The following is a 22,651-nucleotide window of genomic DNA, read 5'->3' as shown; positions in this document are numbered from 1 at the left end:
AGTGGGGTATTCAAAACCTCCAGAATAGAGAGAACTGGGGCCAGTCATTCCGTCTACCACAGAGGGGTAGTTGTTTCTGGAAGTAAAAGGACATTTAATAGGAGTTGTTTATTGACATTTATTGCTTAAATTAGAATTGCTTCGTTGTGCTTCTTGATTCACCTGAGTCTGAGAGAATTCAAAGATACATCTTAATATGTTTACTTGAAATGATGATCGAGTTTCCATTTTTTTCTTATATCTCCAACTATAGCTTGAAAATTGAACTTTTTTCTGTACTGACTTCTCCCTTTTTCATTGTGCATTAACATCCTTATTTTAATTCAGCCCTGAGGTGCTGAAGAGTGAGCCGTATGGGGAGAAGGCTGATGTCTGGGCAGCAGGCTGCATCCTTTATCAGATGGCGACTCTGAATCCTCCCTTCTACAGCACAAACATGCTCTCCCTGGCCACAAAAGTAAGCAACCTTGGAAGACAAAAGGGTCTCATGTTGCCAAAAACACCATTCCTTTTCTTCTTAAGTAGAACCTTTGTGATTTTAATAAAACTGTCACTTAAAAGCAGTCATTGTTTTATTAACCACACGATCCAGTTTATTTTTCCTCCTTTCTACATCATGTGCTATGGCACATTTCCCCTTATAATTGTCTTCCATTTATCATAGAAAATTATAAAAATAAATATATCAAACTGCTTTTGGTCTTTTTTCTTAATTGTGGTTTGAACTGCCCTCAATCTATCATATTGTATTATCCTACACATCATTTATTATGAATCTGAGGTTAACTTTAACTCAGCTTGAAGAATACAGTTCTATGCTCAAGAACAGTTTAATTAATGCTAATTTTTAATTTGCTGGGATATTTTTGTTTCTGATGAAAATATGTGCATGAAATTATGATGCTTGTTAAGTAACTCTTGTGTCGTGGCCAAGTATCACCACTCAAAGGTACCTGTGGCTCGTTTACTTCCATCATTCTAGTCTGTTTATTTTGCAGATAGTGGAGGCAGTATATGAACCAGTACCAGAAGGCATCTATTCTGAAAAGGTGACCACTATCATCAGCAGGTAATTAGTCTCATAACTTCAAACCTATAGGGATTATCAAGAAATACCTCATATCTATGCAAATTCACTATGTAAATATTAAGAGGAAGAGCTCTCAAATAATCCAAAGCTAGAAAAATATTTGTGCATCACCAGTCATAGGGACCATTTGGAAGCCAACCAAGTGTCCAAGAGGAAGTAGTACATTCACTTGAAATATTATGCAACCATTAGATTGATTATTCAGAAGGCTTTATATCAACCTGTAAAGTAAGTATGATCTGCTAAATAGACATTTCTCCAAAGAAGGTATATAGATGGTCAAGAGGCACATGAAAAGATGTTCAACATCACTAATTATTAGAGAAATGCAAATCAAAACTATGAGGTAATCACCTCACACCGGTTAGAATGGCCATCATCAAAAAATCTACAAACCATAAATGCTGGAACGGGTGTGGAGAAAAGGAAACCTCATACACTGTTGGTGGGAATGTAAATTGATACAGCCACTATGGAGAACAGTATGGAAGTTCCTTAAAAAACTAAAAATAGAACTACCATATGATCCAGCAATCCCACTCCTGGGTATATATCCAGAGAAAACCATAATTTGAAAGTGTACATGCACCCCAATATTCACTGCAGCACTATTTACAATAGCCAGCACATGGAAGCAACCTAAATGTCCATTGACAGAGGAATGGATAAAGATGTGGTACATATATACTATGGAATATTACTCAGCCATAAAAAAAAAGGAAATAATGCCATTTGCAGCAACATGGATGGACCTAGAGATTGTCATAATGAGTGAAGTAAGTCAGACAGAGAAAGACAAATATCATATGATAGCGCTTATATGTGCAATCTAAAAAAAGTGGTACACATGAACCTGTTTACAAAACAGAAATTGAGTCACAGATGTAGAAAACAAACTTATGGTTACCAAGGGGGAAAGGGAGGGGCGATAAATTGGGAGATTGGGATTGACATATACACACTACTATATTTAAAAGATAATAAATAAAAACCTATTGTATAGCATAGGGAACTCTATTCAGTGCTCTGTAATGACCTATATGGGAATGAAGTCTGGAGGAGAGTGGATATAGGTACATGTATGGTTGATTCACTTTGCTGCATAGCAGAAACTAATGCAACATTGTAAATCAACTATATGCCAATAAAAAATTAATTAAAAAATTTTTAATTAAAAAATGAAAACAAAAAAACAAGTATGATCTGAAACTAAGTAAAACAAACAAAATGTACAGGTACTTATAACTATGAAAAAAACATAAAATGTGCATGAATATGGAAAAGACTAGACAAGAACATATGAAACTGAAAAAGGCCATGTTAGATGATAAAATTGCAAGCATTTTTTCCTTTTTATTTTTAAGAAATATTTTAATTTTTCAAAGAAACTCAGAAAGAAGTGCTCCATATATCCATATAGTAGGAGTTTAATGAAAGTCCTTATCCCTATAGAGTCTCAAAGTTCTGCCCCCACAGGGCTTGTCCCAGCTCATCCCTAACCCTTCCCCTCCCACTTTCCCTCTGCTCCCTCCACTCCAACCACAGGGAGCTCCTCGCTACTGCTCTTCCCTTTTCCTGGCACTCTCTTCCCTCTGATACACACAGTGGCACAGGCCCTTACTTCCTCTGGTTTCTGAGGAAACTGGGTCTCTGAAAAATCAGGGCACCTGCCCTGATGCCCCCACAACCTCTCCAGACTCTCTTGTCCCCTTGACCAAGTTCACAGCATCCACCACCCCTAACACATTATACATGTGCATGCAGACTTGTTCTTTTATTGTCTCTCTTCCCCACCAGAATGAAAACTCCACAAGAATGGGGACTTTTTCAGTTTAGTTTATAGCTATTCAGTGCCCAGAGCAATGCCTAGTACAAAGTAGACCCTTAACAATTTACTGGTTATATGAATAAATGACTCATTTACCTGGCTGATCGTTATTTCTGGACCATTTTACGACCTTAAATTGGCCCAAGATTACTACTCTGCCCCATCAAGCTGAGTCAAATCCTTATTGTGATAATAGAAATCCTAGGGTCACCCCAGATGGAAACTTTATCTATCCCCTTGCCTAATTCCTTTAAATCTCAATTCTGTATCTATCCTAGCTCTTGGCACCACCTCTGATGCAATGTAATAAGCGTATTTTCATGGCTATGCCCCTTTCCCTTTTATTTTCTCCTTCCAGCCCATTGTTTAGCATTAATAGATACTCCTCACGTTTGTGGGATTATATGTTGAATCTTACCTTGCTCAGCCCAATGCTGCCCTACAATATTAAGTGCCTCAGGCCCAGCTGGGGCTGAATTTCACTAACTGTGGACTCTGAGCAGACTATTTGACTATTCTTTCAGCAGCTCTGTTTCCTCATCTGGTAAAATGGGGATCGTAATAGTACCAACCTCATCAAGCTGATATGATGATTATAACATGCAGATCACTTAGCATAGAGCTTTGGCAAATGGTAAATCTTGAGCAATGTTGGCAGTTATTATTATAAATATTGTGGGAAATGAGCTGAAACCCCTTTCTAAATCATCTAAATTCCGCATTACACTAGATCCACCCTACTGCTAATGAATCCATACAAATGTATTTAAACTGCTCATCTCCTGTTATCTGCTATTTGTTTTCTGGAAACTGCCTTAAAAATTCAAGAAGTCTCCAGAGAGGTCAAGACAAGAATACCAGAGTTACTCATTTAATTTCTCCTTTTCTTAGGTATTTGAGTGCCATGAAAAATAGGAGAGGGTAGTGCAGAGAAAAAGTACAGAGACATTATTCTGATTTTGTGGCGTTGGGCAAACAGGACCATAATTTGCTTATGACAGGCTTCCTGGCTATTGGTGTCCACGCCTCTTGGAGCTAGGAGGTTAGTGGAAAAGTCAGACATCAGCATTATCATGAAAAGGTTAAGAACATCAATAGGTTCTAGAATTGAGTGGATTCTAATCCCCACTCTTCCACTTACCTTAACCTTCCCAAGACCCACTTTCCTCATCTGTGATATATAGGTAGCAATAGTAACTACTCATGGCTTGCTTTGAAGCCTAAATAAGATCATGCTTGTGATGGTCTTAGCACAGTTCCCAGTATGTAGTGAGCCCTCAATTAATTTAGGTATTGTTATTAATAATGTTATTATTTATGGAATGAAGTATATAAAAATTATGATAAATTTGATGAAGGATGGTAAAAGGGGCAACGAGAGATTACAGAAGGACTTGGTCTAGTTTCTGAAGAAAGGACATGTAATCTGAGACCTGAACTTCACTACTTCTCAAATAGTAAACAGAGTGGAAAAAGCATTTCATAGACCCACATCTCTGAAGGCTTTCCTGAGCAAAAGAGCTTGTTAATTTGAAGAACTGAAAAAAGTTGGAGATGCAGCGTGTCAAGTAAGGGAGAGAATAGCCAGCAAATGGACCTGGGAGGCTGACAGGACCCAGGTTGACAGGTTCTACAGGCCACACTGAGGGTTTTGAATTTTTATCTCCAGTATTGAGGAGAGGACTGAAGGGTTATTAACAGATTGAGACATAGTGAAAATTTCTTTAGCAGAGATCATTCTGGCTGATCTCCAGGGAATAGACTGAAGGGAATGAGAGTGGGAAGGAGAACCAGGTTCAGCTGTCCACTGAGAGATGATGGAGGCTTTGACTAGAGTGGTGGTGTTGATGGAAAGAAGTGGGTTGTTCCCACTGTGGGCTGGAATTTGAGTCAACAAGTTTTGGAGTACAATCGTAAGATGTTTAAAAAATACTTCAGTTAACTGGGAAAATGGAATGGCATCGAGAATATGAAAACAATTGGATTTATTATGTGGAACCTCAGCAAATGGAGCCAAGACCATGGAATGGAAGTTCTGGGGGGGGCGGGGCAAGGTGAGCTCGCCATTAGGAAGTGTGTGTCAGAATTAGAGCTATCCACAGTGGAGCAGGCTGCTGATGGATGGTGAGTTCCCTGTCACCAGAGTGTTTAAGAGGATGAATGAACACTATTAGGGGACTCCAGATGAAATGTTCTGAGTACACTTTTAATTCAAAATACTAAGGTGCCATAATTAGTAGGAAATGACAATTTAATTTTAAAGCTGACTACAAATTAAGATTGCAGTATGCAGCCTATAACAGATATAGTTTTCATTTAAAGTTATGCAAGACAGTGGGTTCACATTGTGAAGTTTTATCTTTAGAAAATTTGACATAAAACCAAAATCAGTTGTGAGTTGCATGCAATTACATACTTGAATTGCTTTGGATTTTCAGTCTTTAAAAATTAAGTTTCAGGGACTTCCCTGGTGGTGCAGTGGTTGAGAATCTGCTTGCCAATGCAGGGGACACGGGTTCAAGACCTGGTCTGGGAATATCCCACATGCCTCGGAGCAACTAAGCCCGTGCGCCACAACTATCGAGCCTGCGCTCTAGACCCTGCAAGCCACAACTACTGAGTCCACGTGCCACAACTACTGAAGCCCACATGCCTAGAGCCTGAGCTCTGCAACAAGAGAAGCCACCGCAATGAGAAGCCTGCGCACCGCAATGAAGGGTAGCCCCTGCTCGCCGCAACTAGAGAAATCCCGCGCGAAGCAATGAAGACCCAATGCAGCCAAAAATAAATAAATAAATAAATAATTAAAAAAATTAAGTTTCAAAAGAACTAGGGAACAAATACAATTTCCTGTTTTCTTACCTTAGCAGACTTTTAAATTGGGAGAATAACTTAGTAACCCTGAAGAGTTTGAGGCAGAAAATAAATATATTTTACTGCTCTGCTCAGTACCAGCATTACTATTTTTACCTTCCAGTACACTGTTAAGAGAATGTTATCTATTTACTTTTTAAAGTAAGAACTTGCTTTAAAGTAAAGGAAGGACATTTCCTTTTATGCACACAATATTCCCATTGCCTAAGTTTTCTCTGTCTGTGCTTGGTTGCATAAGCTGTCTGGCACTTTGTTTCAGAGGCAGTCATAAGGACTAAAGAAGTTAGTTTTGGCTAGTTCTAAGGACAAGTGGATCTTTGCATTTTCCATCCTATCTTCAACTCTTTGTTTCTTTTCTTTTTTTTTAAGATTTAATTTTATTTAATTTTGGCTGCGTTGGGTCTTCGTTGCTGCGCGCGGGCTTTCTCTAGTTGTGGTGAGCAGGTAGGGCTATTCTTCTTTGTGGTGCATGAGCTTCTCCTTGTGGTGGCTTCTCTTGCTGTGGAGCATGGGCCTTAGGCACGCAGGCTCAGTAGTTGTGGCACACGGGCTTAGTTGCTCCGCAACATGTGGGATATTCCCAGACCAGGGATCAAACCTGTGTCCTGTGCATTGGCATTCAGATTCTTAACCACTGCACCACTGGGGAAGTCCCACCTCTTTGTTTCTTAAAACATGAAATGAAGACAGTTGAACATTGTATCCCTTTACTTCTTTCATCTGGTTTCTCAGAGTAGAGTGGGGACGAAGTGGGTAGCATGAGTGGAATATCCCAGATTTTTTTTCTAAAACGTGATTTTATGCTTATTTGATTAGAGAATCATTAAAGCATTCAGTTGCTCTTAAGAATTTCTCTGAAATATCCAAGCAGGGAGGCATTTCACAGCAATGAGGATAAACTGGAACTTCTGGTAGGAGATATTCCTAAGATTCCAAAAGTGTATACCGAAATATTTTAGGTTATAGACAGGTAAATTCTTAGATGTTAGGCTTAGTTCATTTGTTCATTCATTTGTTCATTCATTCATTTGCTGAGTACCCATCAGGACCCAGATTCCATTTTACATGCAGAGGAGATCATGGTGAAGGAGACACAGGTCCCTCCGCTCAACAAGTTTGCAGTTTCCAGTGGTGAAACAGACCATTATGATACAATGGTTACAGTAGTTTTACGTATTGAAATATAGACAGTGCAATGAGAACATGTAAAAGGGGGACAGTGAGTCTGTCTAAGGGTGTCCAAGAAGTCTTCCTAATGGAGACTTGGAAAAGAGTGGTAAGCACATAAGGGATGTGGTTTGGGAAAGAGTAGATACAATCAGCAAAAACCAAATTCAAGCAGAGTGAATAAAATAACCAAGAAATGGGGCATAGGTGAGCCATGGGCTGTTTGGGAAAGAACAAGTAGGAGCATTTGGTGTGTTGCTGTGAGGGGAAGAGGGGGTGAGGCTGTGGAGGGAGGTAAGGGCTAGTTTAGGAGGAGCTTGTATCACATGCAGGGAGTTTTAATTTTGTCCTTTTGGGCCATGAGGGGATATTGAGGAATTCTGAGCAGAGGAGTGATGTCATCAGTTTTGGAATATTTTTCTGGTAGCAGTTTACAATATGGATCAGAGGTGGACAAGAGATGTGCGTGTCATTTAGGAGACTGTTTCAGTGGTCCAAGCAAGTGATGATGAAATAGGCCAATAGCCATGGGATTAGAGGGGAATGATACGGATTTTAGAAATATTTAGGAGGTAGAAGCCACAGGCTTTGGTGTTGGTTGAATGAGGGAGGAGGTGGAAGAGAAAGAAAATTGTGGATTTTCTTTTTAATTTATTGGGCACTTTACAGGGATGGCTTCATTTAATCACCATACCAGCTTGATGTAGTAGATACTATGATTATCCCATTTTACAGATTATAGTCCCAGGCTATCTGGGATTTAGAAGCTAAACCTTACCCAAGATCAGAGTTAATAAAGGGCGAGCCAGGATTTAACCCCCAACAATCAGACCCAGAGCCTGCAGGCCTAATTATGATGCTAAACTGCATCTCCCAGGTGGTTCCTTTTCTGATGATGGCAAACATAGGAAGGGGAGTAGCTTTGGGAGAGGAGGAGATGACTAAATGCCAGAACAGAGGCCATTCTGGATTCCATTTACCATAATATATAACTGTATAATTTGTAAAACTAGCTTACATTGCTTTATTATTTAAAAAAATAAAAAGCTCAGCTGATAATTCAACTGACAGTACCTTGAATCAATTTAAATATCTGCAGACTAAGAATTTAGAACTTAGAATTCAGACTAAGACTTTAGAATATCTGCACTAATGAAAAGGGTTTTTGTAGTCATAATCAACACTTGGTCAACTGAGCATTTTTATCTGCTTTAATCCCTTTTGCTAATTAAGTGAACGTGAGGAACCAGATTTAATTAAAAGTGAAGTTGAACACTTAGCTTCTTTTGTGATTATAAGTGAAAGTAAGAAACTTGAATACAGTATTCAAGGTCATGAAATTCTTAATAATTTTATCTTTGAATTTGTGTTTTAGAAGTGAAGTCTGATGGGACAAGGAGCATGTGTGTTGGGGGCTTGGACCCTAGTGTACATGTGGTCCCTCCAGCTCCCTGGCTTAAGTTCTCAGCCACCTGATTCCAGCCCTCTGGGCCTCTGCCTGGCCTCCAGCTCCACCTTCCTGTCCCTGTCCCATTGCTGCTGCCCTCTACCTGGTATGGTGATTGGGTGTGTCAGCAAAGGAGGACTGTGTTCCACCTTTATGCTTCACCCCCCATAGGATATGGAGGCAGGCAAGGAGATGGTCAGGGTAGAGTAGGTGCCCTGTTGTATCTGGGGTAGGGCAAAGAAGAGGCCATCCCTGACCAGGCTGGTGGCACCCTGGCTTGTTTGGAGGGTGATTCAGTGGGGGCCTCTTGCTGGCCTCTAATCCAGGTACCAATTGCATCCTGCTGTCATGGAGGTTGCAATATCTTGGGGGGTTTCTTATCTACCATCAACTGGGATGCTGGACTATGGGAAGGGGAGATTGACTTCCTCACTCCCTGCTGGGGCCTCACAATTATGTGGGACACCCCCCAAATTATGTAGTTGGCCCTGTCTCCTCAATCTCTTGCCTTATTTTGTATATAATAAATGCATAGACTGAACTTTGTTAAGTAAGAATTCAGCAAATATGTCTGTCATAACCATAGTGCAAGCCCCCTTTGTTAGAACTTGAAAAAAATAGCATAAAGATAAAGCAGGAAATGATAATGACTTAAAATTTGATTAAGACGTGCATATTATACTCATGGTTATTAAAGTCAAGAAAGGAGAGAGAGATCAAAGTCGCAGATTAGGAGGATGCTGGGCTCACCTCCCCTCAACCAAACAACAGCTCTTGTTGAAATCAACCTGGGGACAAGCAGAACAGCTCTTCTGCAACCAAGGCTGTAAAGAAAGATCCACACGGAGTCCAGTAGGAAGGGAGAATGATGTGGTCGGGACCTTCACCCTTAGCAGGGACACAGGAGAGGAGGGGACATCACAGGCTCAGGGATCCTCCCTGGGGAGTGAGGGATTCCAGCCACACATTGGACACACCAGCCCTGGGATACAACACTGGGAAGACAAGCCCCTTAGCTGGTTTGAAACCCAGTGGGGCTTACCGAAGGGCTGTAAGAAACTGGGCCTCTGCTCTTGAAGAGCACACAGACTTGCTTGCTCCCAGTCAAAGTGTGGAGGCAGTACATTGAAAACTGCCAGGGGCTCTGACCAGCTAGCCAGGGCTACTGCATCACACCCCCCGCCCACCCCTCACCTGGCTCCTGCTGTAGCCCCTCTTGCTCCAGCACTGCTCTCCACTAAGGCAGAGTGTGCCACTAACTACAAGAGTTTGCACACTTGTAGGGAACAGAGCTGGCTTGGATCCCAGCCCTGCCTCTGACCAGGGCATAGGCAGCCATTGCCAGCACATGTGTCCCTGTGCACTCTTGGGAGGGAGCAAACTCAGCTCAGTAGTGTGATACCAACCCCTCCAGCCACAACCCAGCCTCTAGCCAAGCAAGCACATCAGGGATAAAGTGAAATCAGAAAAGAAGTACAGCCTTAAGCCCTCAGGCCCTGAATCTATACCCCAAACCAAGGCTGAGACTGCCATCACACCTGGAAGAAACCCAAATTCTTCAGGGCTCCTGCTCCAGCCCCTGTGGTTCTGACCGCACCATTGACAGGGTGGTGATGGCCACTGACTGAGCAGAGGAGAAGCCCTAGCTTGTACCTGGCTCTGGACAAGAAGCCCTAGCTTGCACCTTCTCTGCACAAGAAGCCTGTGTGCAAGCACAGGTCACTATCCACACCTCCCCTCCCAGGAAACTGTGCAGCCTGCCACTGCCAGGGTCCTGTGATCCAGGGACAACTTCCCCAGGAGAACGCATGGTGTGCCTCAGGCTGTTGCAACATCATGCTGGCCTCTGCTGCCACAGGTTCGCCCTCCATTTCGTACCCATCCCTACCCCCTGGCCTGAGTGAACCAGAGCCCCATAATCAGCTGCTACTTTAAACCCGTTCTGTGTGGTGGGAACAGACACGCTCAGGCAACTTATATGCAGAGGCAGGGTCAAATCCAAAGCCGAACCCCAAGAGCTGTGTGAACAAAGAAGAGAAAGGGAAATTTCTCCCAGCAGCCTCAGGAGCAGTGGAATAAATCTCCACAGCCAACTTGATATACTCTGCATCACTGGAATACGTGAATAGACAAGAAATAATCCCAAATTTGAGGTGGTGGACTTTAAGAGCAATTGTAGACTTGGGGTTTGCTTTCTGTATATAATTTCTTTCTGGTTTTATGTTTATCTTAGTTTAGTATTTAGAGTTTATTATCATGGGTAGATTTGTTTACTGACTTAGTGGCTCTCTTCCTTTATGTTTTCTTTTTTTTAAATTTATATATATATATAGATTTTTTTCCTTTTTCTCTTTTTGTGAGTGTGTATGTGTATGCTTCTTTGTGTGATTTTGTCTGTATAGCTTTGCTTTTACCATTTGTCCTAGGGTTCTGTCTGTCCGTTTTTTTTTTTTTTTCTTTTTTAGTATAGTTTTTCATGCTTGTTATCATTGGTGGATTTGTTTTTTGCTTTGGTTGCTCTCCTCTTTCTTTCTTTCTTTCTTTTCTTTTTTTATTACTTTTTATTTTTTTAATTATTAATATTTTTTTAATTTTTTTCTTTTAATAACTGTATTTTATTTATTTTTCTTTCTTTCTTTCCTTTTTCTCCCATTTCTTCTGAGCCGTGTGGCTGACAGGATCTTATTGCTCCGGCCGGGTGTCAGGCCTGTGCCTCTGAGGTGGGAGAGCTGAGTTCAGGACATTGGTCCACCAGAGGCTTCCCAGCTCCACATAATATCAAACAGTGAAAGCTCTCCCAAAGATCTCCATGTAAATGCTAAGACCCAGCTTCACTCAAGAATCCACAAGCTACAGTGCTGGACACCCTATGCCAAACAACTAGCAAGAAGGGAACACATCCCCACCCATTAGCAGAGAGGCTGCCTAAAATCATAATAAAGTCACAGGAACCCCAAAACACACCACTGGACATGGTCCTGCCCAACAGAAAGACAAGATACAGCCTCATGCACCAGAATACAGGCACCAGTCCCCTTCAACAGGAAGCCTATACAACCCACTGAACCAAACTTAGCCACTGGGAGCAGACAGCAAAAACAACAGGAATTACAAACGTACAGCCTGTGAAAAGGAGATCCCAAACACAGTAAGAAAAGCAAAATGAGAAGACAGAGAAACACACAGCAGATGAAGGAGCAAGGTAAAAACCCACCAGACCAAACAAATGAAGAGGAAATAGGCAGTCTACTTGAAAAAGAATTCAGGGTAATGATGGTAAAGATGATCTAAAATCTTGGAAGTACAATGGAGAAAATACAGGAAACATTTAACAATGACCTAGAAGAACTAAAGAGCAAACAAACAATGATGAAGAACACAATAAATAAATTAAATTTTTTTAGAAGGAATGAGTAGCAGAATAACTGAGGCAGAAGAACAAATAAGTGACATGCAAGATAAAATAGTGGAAATAAGTACTGCAGAGCAGAATAAAGAAAAAAGAATGAAAAGATTTGAGGATAGTCTTAGAGATCTCTGGGACAACATTAAATGTACCAACATTCAAATTATAGGGGTCCCAGAAGAAGAAGAGAAAAAGAAAGGGACTGAGAAAATATTTGAAGAGATTATAGTTGAACACTTCCCTAATATGGGAAAGGAAATGTCAAGTCCAAGAAGTGCAGGGAATCCCATACAGAATAAATCCAAGGAGAAACATGCCAAGACACTTATTAATCAAACTATCAAGAATTAAATACAAAGAAAAAATATTAAAAGCAACAAGGGAAAAACAACAAATAACATACAAGGGGATCCCCATAAGGTTAACAGCTGATCTTTCAGCAGAAACTCTGCAAGCCAGAAGGGACTGGCAAGACATATTTAAAGTGAAGAAAGGGAAGAACCTACAACAAAGATTACTCTACCCAGCAAGCATCTCATGCAGTTTTAATGGAGAAATTAACACCTTTACAGACAAACAAAAGCTGACAGAATTCAGCACCACGAAACCAGCTTTACAACTTTAGCTTTACAAATGCTAAGGGAACTTCTCTAGGTGGGAAACACAAGAGGAGGAAGAGGCCTACAATAACAAACACAAAGCAATTAAGAAAATGGTAATAGGAACATACATATTGAAAACTACATAAATGTAAATGTATTAAATGCTCCAACCAAAAGACATAGACTGGCTGAATGCATACAAAAAGAAGACCCATATACATGATGTCTACAAGAGACCCACTTCAGACTTAGGGACACATACAGACTGAAAGTGAGGGGATGGAAAAAGATATTCCATGCAAATGGAAATCAAAAGAAAGCTGGAGTAACAATACTCATATCAGACAAAATAGATTTTAAAATAAAGACTGTTAGAAGAGACAAAGAAGGATACTACATAGTGATCAAGGGATCAATCCAAGAAGAAGATATAGCAATTATAAATATATATGCCCCCACATCGGAGCACCTCAATACATAAGGCAAATGCTAACAATCATAAAACGGGAAACCGACAGAAACACAATCATAGTAGGGGACTTTAACACCCCATTTTCACCAATGGACAGATCATCCAAAATGAAAATAAATAAGAAAACACAAGCTTTAAATGATACATTACACAAGATGCACTTAATTGATGTTTATAGGACATTCCATCCAAAAATAACACAATACACTTTCTTCTCAAGTGCTCAAGGAATGTTCTCCAAGATAGATCATATCTTGGGTCACAGATCAAGCCTTTGTAAATTTAAGAAAATTGAAATTGTGTCAAGTATCTATTCCAACCACAACGCTATGAGCCTAGATACAAATTACAGGAAAAAAATCTATAAAATACAAACAGATGGAGGCTAAACCATACACTACTAAATAACCAATAAATTACTGAAGAAATCAAAGAGGAAATTGAGAGATACCTAGAAACAAATGACAATGAAAACCTGATGACCCAAAACCTATGGGATGCAGCAAAAGCAGTTATAAGAGGGAAGTTTATAGCAATATGATCCTACTCCATAAACAAGAAACCTCTCAAGTAAACAACCAAACCTTACACCTAAAGCAACAAGAAGAACAGAAAAACCCTAAAGTTAGCAGAAGGAAAGAAATAGACATCAGATCAGAAATAAATGGAAAATAAATGAAGGAAATGATAGCAAAGATCAATAAAACTAAAAGCTGGTTCTTTGAGAAGATAAACAAAATTGATAAACCATTAGCCAGTCTCATCAAGAAAAAACCAGAGAAAACTCAAATCAATAGAATTAGAAATGAAAAAGGAGAAGTAACAAATGACACTGCAGAAATAAAAAAGATCATGAGATATTACTACAAGCAACTCTAAGCCAATAAAATGGACAATCTGGAAGAAATGGACAAATTCTTAGAAGTGCACAACCTGCCAAGACTGAATCAGGAAGAAATAGAAAATATGAACAGACCAATCACAAGCACTGAAATTGAAACTGTGATTAAAAATCTTCCAACAAACAAAAGCCCAGGACCAGATGGCTTCACAGGCGAATTCTATCAGACATTTAGAGAAGAGCTAATACCTATCCTTCTCAAACTCTTCCAAAATATAGCAGAGGGAGGAACACTCCCAAACTCATTCTACGAGGCCACCATCACCCTGATACCAAAACCAGACAAAGATGTCACAAAGAAAGAAAATTACAGGCCAGTATCACTGATGAACGTAGATGCAGAAATCCTCAACAAAATACTAGAAAACAGTATCCAACTGCACATTAACAGGAGCATACACCATGATCAAGTGGAGTTTATCCCAGGAATGCAAGGATTCTTCAATATATGCAAATCAATCAATGTGGTAAGCCATATTAATAAATTGAAGGATAAAAACCATATTATCATCTCAATAGATGCAGTAAAGCTCTTGACAAAATTCAACACCCATTTATGATAAAAACCCTCCAGAGAGCAGGCATAGAGGGAACTTACCTCAACATAATAAAGGCCATATATGACAAACCCACAGACAACATCTTTCTCAATGGTGAATAACTGAAACCATTTCCTCTAAGATCAGGAAGAAGACAAGGTTGTCCACTCTCACCACTCTTATTCAACATAGTTATGGACGTTTTAGCCACAGCAATCAGAGAAGAAAAAGAAATAAAAGGAATCCAAATCAAAAAGAAGTAAAGCTGTCACTGTTTGCAGATGACATGATACTATATAGAGAGAATCCTAAAGATGCTACCAGAAAACTACTAGAGCTAATCAATGAATTTGGTAAAGTAGCAGGATACAAAATTAATGCACAGAAATCTTTTGCATTCCTATTCACTAATGATGAAAAATCTGAAAGAGAAGTTAAGGAAGCACTCCCATTTACCACTGCAACAAAAATAATAAAATACCTAGGGATAAACCTACCTTCAGAGGCAAAAGTCCTGTATGCAGAAAACTATAAGACACTGATGGAAGAAATTAAAGATGATACAAATAGATGGAGAGATATACCATGTTCTTGGATTGGAAGAATCAATATTGTGAAAATGACTATACTACCCAAAGCAATCTATGGATTCAATGCAGTCCCTATCAAATTACCAATGGCATTTTTCACAGAACTAGAACAAAAAATTTCACAATTTCTATGGAAATACAAAAGACCCCGAATAGCCAAAGCAGTCTTGAGAAAGAAAGATGGAGCTGGAGGATTCAGGCTCCCGGACTTCAGACTATACTATAAAGCTACAGTAATCAAGACATTATGGTACTGACAAAAAAAACAGAAATATAGATCAATGGAACAGGATAGAAAGCCCAGAGATAAACCCCCCAATATGTTCACCTTATCTTTGATAAAGGAGGCAAGAGTATACAATGGAGAAAAGACAGCCTCTTCAATAAGTGGTGCTGGGAAAACTGGACAGCTACATGTAAAATAATGAAATTAGAACATTTCCTAACACCATACAGAAAAATAAACTCAAAATGGATTAAAAACCTTAATGTCAGGCCAGACACTTTAAAACTCGTAGAGAAAAGCATAGGCAGAACAGTCTATGACGTAAATCACAGCAAGATCTTCTTTGACCCACCTCCTAGAGAAATGGAAATAAAAACAAAAATAAACAAATGGGACCTAATGAAACTTAAAAGCTTTTGCACAGCAAAGGAAACAATAAACAAGACAAAACGACAACCCTCAGAATGGGAGAAAATATTTGCAAATGAAGCAACTGACAGGGTTTAATCTCCAAAATATACAAGCAGCTCATGCAGTTCAATATCAAAAAACAAACAACCCAATCCAAAAATGGGCAAAAGTCCTGAATAGACATTTCTCCAAAGAAGATATACAGATTGCCAACAAACACATGAAATAATGCTCAACAGCACTAATCATTAGAGAAATGCAAATCAAAACTACAATGATGTTTCACCTCACACCAGTCTGAATGGCCATAATCAAAAAATCTACAAATAATAAATGCTGGAGAGGGTGTGGAGAAAAGGGAACCGTCTTGCACTGTTGGTGGGAATGTAAATTGATACAGCCAGTATGGAGAACAGTATGGAGGTTCCTTAAAAAACTGAAAATAGAACTACCATATGACCCAGCAATCCCGCTACTGGGCACATACCCTGAAAAAACCATAGTTCAAAAAGTGTCATGTGCCACAATGTTCATTGCAGCTCTATTTACAATAGCCAGGACATGGAAGCAATCTAAGTTGCTTCCATCAACAGATGAATGGATAAAGAAGATGTGGTACATATATACAATGGAATATTACTCAGCCATAAAAAGAAACGAAATTGAGTTATTTTTAATGAGGTGGATGGACCTAGAGTATGTCATACAGAGCGGAGTAAGTTAGAAAGAGAAGAACAAATACCATATACTAACACATATGTAAGGAATCTAAAAGAAAAATGGTTTTGAAGAACCTAGGCACAGGACAGGAATAAAGACACAGATGTAAAGAATGGACTTGAGGACACGGGGAAGGGGAAGTGTAAGCTGGGATGAAGTGAGAGAGTGACATGGACATAGATACCCTACCAAATGTAAAATAGATAGCTACTGGGAAGCAGCCATATGGCACAGGGATTTCAGCTCGGTTCTTTGTGACCACCTAGAGGGGTGGGTTATGGAGGGTGGTGGGAAGGAGATGCAAGAGGGAGGAGATATGGGGATATAAGTATATATATATGTAAAGCTGATTCACTTTGTTATAAAGCAGAAACTAACACACCATTGTAAGGCAATTATACTCCAATAAAGAAAAAGAGAATAAAAAGAAAAAAATAAAATAAAGGCAGCAAGAGAAAAACAGTCAGTTACAGGGAACTTCCATAAGGCTTTCAGCTGATTTTTCTGCAGAAACATTGCAGGCCACAGGGAGTGGTATGATATATTTAACGTACTGAAAAGAAAAAGCAAAACAAAAACAAAAACCCTAGCCCTACCACCTAGGATACCAGCAGGGTTATCATTAGATTGTCTCTAAAATCAGGTACAAGGATGCCCACTCTCACCATTTCTACCATTTCTAGGTAACATAGTACTGGAATTCCTAGGCACAGCAGTCAGACAAGAAAAAGAAATAAAAGGCATCCAAATTGGAAGGGAAAAAGTAAAATTGTCACTATTTGCAGATGACATGATACTATATATATAAAACCCTAAGTTCTCCACCAAAAAACTATTAGAACTACTAAGTGATTCAGTAAATCAGGATACAACATTATTATATGGAAATCTGTTGATTTTTAAACAACATATAATAATGAATTCTCAGAAAGAGAATGTAAGAAAATAATGCCATTTATGGTTGCTTCACAAAGAATAAAATACATAGGAATTATCTCAGCCATATAAAAGAATGAAATTTTGCCATTTGCAACTACATGGATGGACTTAGAGGGTATCATGCTAATTGAACTAAGTCAGACAGAGAAAGAAAAATACTGTATCTTATCACATATATTAATCTAAAAAGTAAAACAAATGAATGAATATAACAAAATAGGACAGACTCATAGATACAGTGAACAAACCAGTGGGTAGAGGGGTTGGGGGAGAGGCAAGATAAGGGAAGGGGATTAAGAGGTACACTACTAGATATGAAATAGATATAAGGATATATTGTACAGCACAGGGACTATAGCCAATATTTTATAATAACTTTAAATGGAATACAATATATAAAAATATTCAATCACTATGTTGTATACCTGAAACTACTCTAACATTGTAAATCATCTACAATTTAGAATAAAGGAAAAATAAATAAATGCAAAGAAAACTCAAGGACAAATAATTAGAAAAATAACAAGTTAGAGTGTTATTTTCACTTCTGTTATTAATAGTAATTGTGAGTAATAATTCTTGAGTCTTGCCTGGAGACATTAGTATAGTTGAAAGTTGTATTAACTTTGGGTTGCTAAATCAAATACAAGATGTGAAAATTAGATATTTTAGTCAAAGTCTAAATAAGTTAAATTTTATTGAGAAGTACACATAACTTCATTGAAATTAGAGCTTTTGAATTAAAAAGATAGACAAATATTGTAGTGAGGACCAGAATGTTTTAAATTATGCTAACCAGTGATCTTGATAATTGGTTACACAAGCATCTAGAATAGCCTTCTCTTAGTGTTTAGCTGTGACAGAAACAATGCTCCCTTTAGCAGGCTGATTGATATTTCCTACTGCCAAAATTCGAGAATTTTTTTTTTTTTTTTTTGCGGTACGCAGCCCTCTCACTGTTGTGGCCTCTCCCGTAGCGGAGCACAGGCTCAGCGGCCATGGCTCACGGGCCTAGCCACTCCACGGCATGTGAGATCTTCCCGGACCGGGGCACGAACCCATGTCCCCTGCATCGGCAGGTGGACTCTCAACCACTGCGCCACCAGGGAAGCCCCGAGAAAATTTTTAGCATGTGATTTGTCAAATTATCTACTGTTAAAAATTATGAAGCACACCTTAAACCTCTAAGTAACTGGGTTGAATTTTATTTTTATGACATCATGCTTTATAAGACTCTCACTAATCAAAGTTGTTGACATTGCCCCTATACAGCTGGAAAAGGCCAAAATGTTGTTATCTGCCCACCCCCCAAGAATCCTGCCTTCCTTTTGGTGCATCAGATGTGATCATCAGGGCCTATATTATTGGGATCATTCTTTGTTTAACTGGCCAATGAGTTGGAGTGGTTTTAGAAAATAACCACTTACACAAGAAGACGCAGACCCCACCTGCCCATCCTGAGACTGGGAGCAGCTTCCTGTGCAGCCTGTAACCCTTGCCCACCAGCCTAGCTGCAAAGAGAACAGTGCTGCTCCCTCTCCTCCCCAAACTTTCCAAATGCCTTTTGAGAGGTCTTCGATGCAAAGCTATGCTTGATGTCCACCTTGCCCGGGTTCTCTTGGGTGCAAACATCATGGGGGACACACAGCAGAATTTAAACTTGGCCCTTCTCACCCCGTGGCCTGGTCCCGATTTTGACTAGAGGGCTGTAATTAGGTTATCTTCCCTTAGATGCCTCACTCCTGATGCAGAAACCCGCCCAGATATTGTAGAAGTCAGCTCCATGATATCAGATGTCATGATGAAGTATGTAGATAATTTATCCGCATCCCAGCTGACCTTGGAGAAGAAGCTGGAACGGGAACGGAGACACACACAGAGGTATTTTATGGAAGCCAACCGGAACACAGTCATGTGTCAGCACGAGCCGGCTCTTCTCTCTCAAGTAAGTGGAAATCTTTCAGTCTCTTCAGGATGCATTCTGATGGACTCTCTGAGGCTGTTCTTGCTTGTGTTGAGGAAAATTCATCTTAAGTTAGAAAAATATTAATTGCTACATGTGATATTTACTACTATAGAGATACATATTTGCACCCATTTTGATCTTATAGAAAATTAAGTCAATATAATTGACGTTCCAAAGAACTAACCCATAATTTGTTGTAAATTACAAAACCAGAGGTATCAAAAAGATACCTTAGAAATTCTTTAAGTTTGTAATATGATCTTTGTATAAGTAGCAGTGACCACTTATATTCAATTTATTCAGCAATCTTGGAAATATAGATGAAAATATTGTGTCAGTTTAAAGAAGGAAATAATATTTACCTTAAAATTTTTTTCTTATTATTCTGTGTAATTGATTTCATTACTGTTTTTGGTGGTAATAATTTTGCCATGGTACAAATCAGAATATGTACTTTTATTTTTCATGACATTAACCTTTAAATTATTTTGATATTTAAGTTTATTTCTGAGTATACTTGAAAAAGGGATGCCAAAGCCACAGACTTCCGCAAGTGCATGTGATGGTGCCTGTGACGCCCTTGTTTTATTTTCTCTCTGCCTTTGTTGTATCATGACCCATGACTTATCCTTTACTCACGTTCTGGGTTCCCTGAAAGCAGGGATTTAGTAAGGGGCGCTTCAACACTTAAATGTTCTTTTTTAACCCTCCTGAGGATGGGCCCAGCACAACAGGGTTACAAAGCCCATCCTTGATCAGGATACCTGGTCACTAAATTCCTTTCCAGGATCTGCCTCAGCTGGGAAAATTATATAAGAATTAGTCTCCCCCGCACACCGCGATGAAGAGTGGCCCCTGCTCGCTGCAACTAGAGAAAACCCTCACACAGAAACGAAGACCCAACACGGCCAAAAATAAATTAATTAATTAATTAATTAAAAAAAAAAGAATTAGTCTCCAAGAAGAGCCAGTTTTGATTTCTGGAATAACAGCATTTCCAGCAACCTTTTCTTTTTTTTAGAAGGAAAGCAATACTATTTGGTGGTTTATCTTGCCATGCTTGGAATCCGGAAGTTAAAGATTCAATCAATATAATTTTGGTGGGTTTTTTAAAATTTTATTTCATTTTTTATGTTTTTATTACAGTCATACCTTTTATTTCACTTTTCATGTTTTTTTAATTGAGGTATAGTTGATTTACAATATTATATTACTTTCAGGTATATAACATAGTGGTTCATAATTTTTCCATTTATACTCCATTCAAAGTTTTTATAAAATAGTAACTATATTCCTAGTGCTGTACATAGCATCCTTGTATCTTATTTATTTTATACCTAGTAGTTTGTGTCTCCTAATTCCCTACCCTTATCTTGCCCCTCCTCCTTCCGTCTCCCCACTGGAAACCACTAGTTTGTTCTCTATATATGTGAGTCTATTTGTTTTATTATATTCATTTGTTTGTTTTATTTTTTTGAGATTCCACATACAAATGATATCATACAGTATTTGTTTTTCTCTGTCTGACTTATTTCACTAAGCATAATACCCTCCAGGTCCATCCATTTGGTTGCAAACAGCAAAATTTCATTCTTTTTTTATGGCTGAGTGGTATTCTACTGCATATATATGTACCACATCTTCTTTATAGTATTCTGCTTATGTTTTCTTCTAGGAGTTTTATTGATTCCAGTCTTACATTTAGGTCTTTAATCCATTTTGAAGTTATTTTCCTATATGCTGTGAGAAAATGTTTTAATTTCATTCTTTTACATGTAGCTGTCCAGTATTCCTAGCACCACTTATTGAAGAGACTGTCTTTTCCCCATTGTATATTCTTGACTTCTTTGTCATAGATTAATAGACCAGAAGTGCATGGGTTTATTCCAGGCTCTCTATTCTAACCCATTGATCTATGTATCCGTTTTTGTGCCAGTACCATACTGTATTGATGACTGTAGCTTTGTAATATAGTCTGAAGGGAGCATGATACCTCCAGCTCTGAGGCTTTTCTCAAGATTGCTTTGGCTATTTAAGATCTTTTGTGTTTCCATACACACTTTAGAATTTTTTTTCTACTTCTATGAAAAATACCACTGATATTTTGATAGGGATTGCATTGAATCTGTACATTGCCTTAGGTAGTATGATCATTTTTACAATGTTAATTCTTCCAATCCATGGACACAGTATCACTTGTCATCTTTTTTGTCCTCTTCAGTTTTTTTCTTCAGTGTCTTAGCGTTTTCCAATGCTTTAATGTCTTAAAGTTGTCCAGTTTTCCAACTCCAATTAAGGAGTTTTAACCTCCTTAATTAGGTATTTTTTTTTCTGATGGATGGTAAATGGGATTGTTTTCCTAACTTCTCTTTCTGATAGTTTGTTCTTAATTGTAGAAACGTAACGGATTTCTGTATATTAATTTTGTATCCTGAAACATTACTGAATTCATTGATGAGTTATAGTAGTTTTTGGTGCTGCCTTTAAGATTTTCTATGTTTAGAACCACGTCATCTGCAAATAGTGACAATTTTACTTCTTTCTTTTCAATTTGGATTCCATTTGCTTCTTTTTCTTGTCTGATTGCTATGGCTAGGACTTCCAATATTATGTTGAAAAAAAGTGGCAAGAATGGGCATACTTGTCTTCTTCCTGATCTTAGAGGAAATGCTTTTAGCTCTTCACTTTTTAGTAGGCTGTTAGCTGTGGGTTTATCATATATGGGCTTTATTATGATGAGGTATGTTCCTTCTATACCCAGTTTGTGGAGAGTTTTTAATTGTAAGTGGATGTTGAATTTTGTCAAAACCTTTTTCTGCATCTATTAAGATGATCATATGATTTTTATTCTTCAATTTCTTTTTTTTTAAGTAGAGTTGATTTACAGTGTTGTGATAGTTTCTGGTGTACAGCAGGGTGATTCAGTTTTTGTATATATATGTTATTCTTTATCAGATTCTATTCCATTATAGGTTATTACAAGATATTGAATATAGTTCCCTGTTCCATAGAGTAGGTCCTGGTTGTTTTTCTACTTTATATATAATAGTGTGTATTTGTTAATCCCAAACTCCTAACTTATCACTCCTCCTTTCCCCTTTGGTAACCATAAGTTTGTTTTCTGTGTCTGTGAGTTAGTTTCTGTTTTGTAAATAAGTTCATTTGTGTCTTTTTTTTAGATTCCACATATAAGTGATATCATGTGATATTTGTCTTTCTCTGACTTCACTTAGTATGATAATCTATAGGCTCATTCACGTTGCTGCAAATTACATTATTTTATTCTTTTTTATGTCTGGGTAATATTTCATGGTATACATATATACCATATCTTCTTTGTCCATTCATCTAGTGATGGACATTTAGGTTGCTTCCATGTCTTGGCTATTGTAAATAGTGCTGCTATGAACATTGGGGTGCATGTATCTTTTCAAATTAGAGTTTTCTTCGGATATATGCCCAGGAGTGGGATT

The 22,651-nt window shown here is 38.5% G+C and overlaps 1 protein-coding gene across 7 annotated transcripts in view; it reads left to right on the top strand.

Annotated features, from left to right (window-relative positions):
• The window catches only part of NEK10 (NIMA related kinase 10), a 309,256-nt gene that overhangs the window by 147,784 nt on the left and 138,821 nt on the right, over positions 1–22,651 (top strand). For 6 of the 7 annotated variants that reach the window (XM_067753539.1, XM_067753536.1, XM_067753535.1 and 3 more), the window contains 3 exons: positions 328–457; positions 999–1,069; positions 18,944–19,157. In XM_067753539.1, coding sequence (XP_067609640.1) covers positions 328–457; positions 999–1,069; positions 18,944–19,157 — 415 coding nt within the window. Of the gene's footprint in view, positions 1–327; positions 458–998; positions 1,070–5,371; positions 5,686–18,943; positions 19,158–22,651 lie in introns of those variants that run through there. The other variant, XM_067753537.1, reaches the window with a different exon arrangement.

The sequence above is a fragment of the Pseudorca crassidens genome, chromosome 10, assembly GCF_039906515.1.
Source record: "Pseudorca crassidens isolate mPseCra1 chromosome 10, mPseCra1.hap1, whole genome shotgun sequence".
NCBI lineage: Eukaryota > Metazoa > Chordata > Mammalia > Artiodactyla > Delphinidae > Pseudorca > Pseudorca crassidens.
This window is presented reverse-complemented; position numbering and strand designations above follow the sequence as displayed.